Raw genomic sequence first — 2,194 nt, forward strand, 5'->3', positions numbered from 1 at the left:
GTATCTGTATCTGTATGGGACATAAAAAAGTGGTATCCAACCAGCCCTAATTTTTAGGACAACATTCTGTAAATAAATAAGACATTTTTGGCAGAATTTTGCACCAACACCAAACCTCATCTGAACTGTACAGCATGATGAAGGAAGCATCATGATTTAGGCCGGGTTAAATGCAATTATTGAATAAAGAATTATTTGAAAATTGTTTTAAGAAACTCTACAGGTGAATAAATAATCTAGGATTTTTCTAAGTACTGTGTTGGAAGTCAACTGTAAGATGTACATTTTAATAGGTGCATTTTCACTGGCCCTAATTTTATGAGCACAGAGAAGTCACCAGCTGTTAATCATAATTAGTTATGAATAATAAAGAGGCCATGCAACAAATATATATATTAAATATTATTGTATTTAAATTTGTAATTTTTTGGACAAAGAAGTTTGTATTTCTGGAAAAGAAAAAGAAGTGTTGAACAAAGAAATTAAAAATGGACACAAAAATTTCAGTGAACAATACAAATACAACCTACTTCACTAGTAAAAAAAAATGAAGACGATTAAAAACACACTTCAAAGTCCACAATTTTTTTACATTTTTATTTAAATCCAAAATTATTTACAATAATTTTATTTTAAAAAAACATTTACATTTATTTACAGTAACACTGCATGGATTCTTGTTCACACAATCAGTTCCTGAGCATTTCAATAAAATTATTTTTTATTATTTATTATAGTGGTAAATAGGCACAGTGGTAAATTACACTAGCCCAATACAGCTGGGACCCAGGGTTTGAATCTCCGGTCCCGGGCTATGTCAGAGGGTGTGTAACTCACCGTGACCCAGACCAGGATAAACCGGTGATAAAACATAAAAATAAAATAAAAATAAAGATTTATTATTTGTTATAGCCACTATGCAAATGTTCTACTGCATCCAGTAATTCATTCATATTAGACATATTAAATATATCTAATATTTACAGGTCATCATATTATGATAAAATACACTGAAGAGGTGCATGACTGCACCAAACACACCCCCTGCAGAAGATGTCTTGTACACAATGTCATAGAGAGTCTCTAAAAAGTCCATCATAGCATAGAAAAACAGTGGTGTGGGCCTGTCTCCTGAAAATAACCCATGTGCCAAGAGAAAGGAAGAGTCTGACTTGCATCTCCGTGCGCATTCGTATGACCCTGAGCGCAGGACGCCCAAACCCCATTCTGGTAACCCAACTCATCACCTAATCGTCCATACCTTGGAGGACTTTCACTGTCACTGGCAGGACTGCTACATGATCCACTAGTTGGATAGATCTGGGCGTCAGGCGAGTAGCAAGAATAGTGCGGCGACAGAGGACACGTAGGATTCACATGTCTCAAATGGTCCATGTAAGCCTGCTGCTCCGAGGGCAGTCTGTGCATCTGCATCTGGTGCGCCAGTGGTTGGTCCCAGGACATGTAGCTCTGAGACTCTAGGGAAGTTGGTATTACTACTTGTCCAGTTTGCCCATGGCACTCCCGGTGGTTGCAGGACTTGTTGCTGCTGAGAAACACGGATAACGAAGAGATTCGGCTGATAGCACGCTGAAGAGTGGCGATCTTAGAGAGTCTCTTGCCACTCAGGTCATGATGAAGAGCCACTCGAAGTGCATTAAAGGCCTGGTTGTAATCCAGAATGCGCTTCCTCTCCCTCACGTTGGCTGCCATCCTCCGAGCCTTGGAGCGCACCGGCCTATTTCGTTTCTTCCTCCGTCCTTCCTCGGTCCCACTGTGGGGACTGTCAGGGAAGGGAACGTTCTGACTATCGTCCCCAGCACCCTTTTCTACCCGAGCCTCCAGGCTTAGCTCCAGCTCATCCTCAGAGAATTCAGAGCTGGTGAAGCTGCTGCAGCTTGTCATGGCCAAAGTCCGAAAAAATCTAGTTGTGTTTTGGATCTCCAGAAGATCTCTCAGTACTGAAGTCTCAACCGTGCCTCACAGCCCAGAGCTTTTTTCGACTGGCGCCTACAGACACCTTGTGATTACCTGTGCTTCCTCCCGACAAGTCCGGCTGCTTTTTAAAGCGCCGTCTCTCAGAATCACATGGTACAGTCACCTATGAGGAATGGTGCGCTCTTTTTATGAGTCGCCTCTAGGCAAGTGCATCAGTTCGTTCCTCAGACACGCCCACCTCTGAACCTGAAGATCT

At 41.6% G+C, this 2,194-nt stretch overlaps 1 protein-coding gene across 1 annotated transcript; it reads right to left on the bottom strand.

Moving 5' to 3' along the window:
• Positions 1-1,015: 1,015 nt before the first annotated feature.
• Positions 1,016-1,905, bottom strand: bhlha9 (basic helix-loop-helix family, member a9). Its single transcript, XM_063014603.1, has one exon. It carries the CDS (start codon positions 1,903-1,905, stop codon positions 1,096-1,098), a length of 810 nt encoding a protein of 269 aa, XP_062870673.1. The 3' UTR covers positions 1,016-1,095.
• Between the last annotated feature and the right edge of the window lie 289 nt (positions 1,906-2,194).

This window comes from Trichomycterus rosablanca, chromosome 18, assembly GCF_030014385.1.
Source record: "Trichomycterus rosablanca isolate fTriRos1 chromosome 18, fTriRos1.hap1, whole genome shotgun sequence".
In the NCBI taxonomy this organism is placed as follows: Eukaryota; Metazoa; Chordata; class Actinopteri; order Siluriformes; family Trichomycteridae; genus Trichomycterus; species Trichomycterus rosablanca.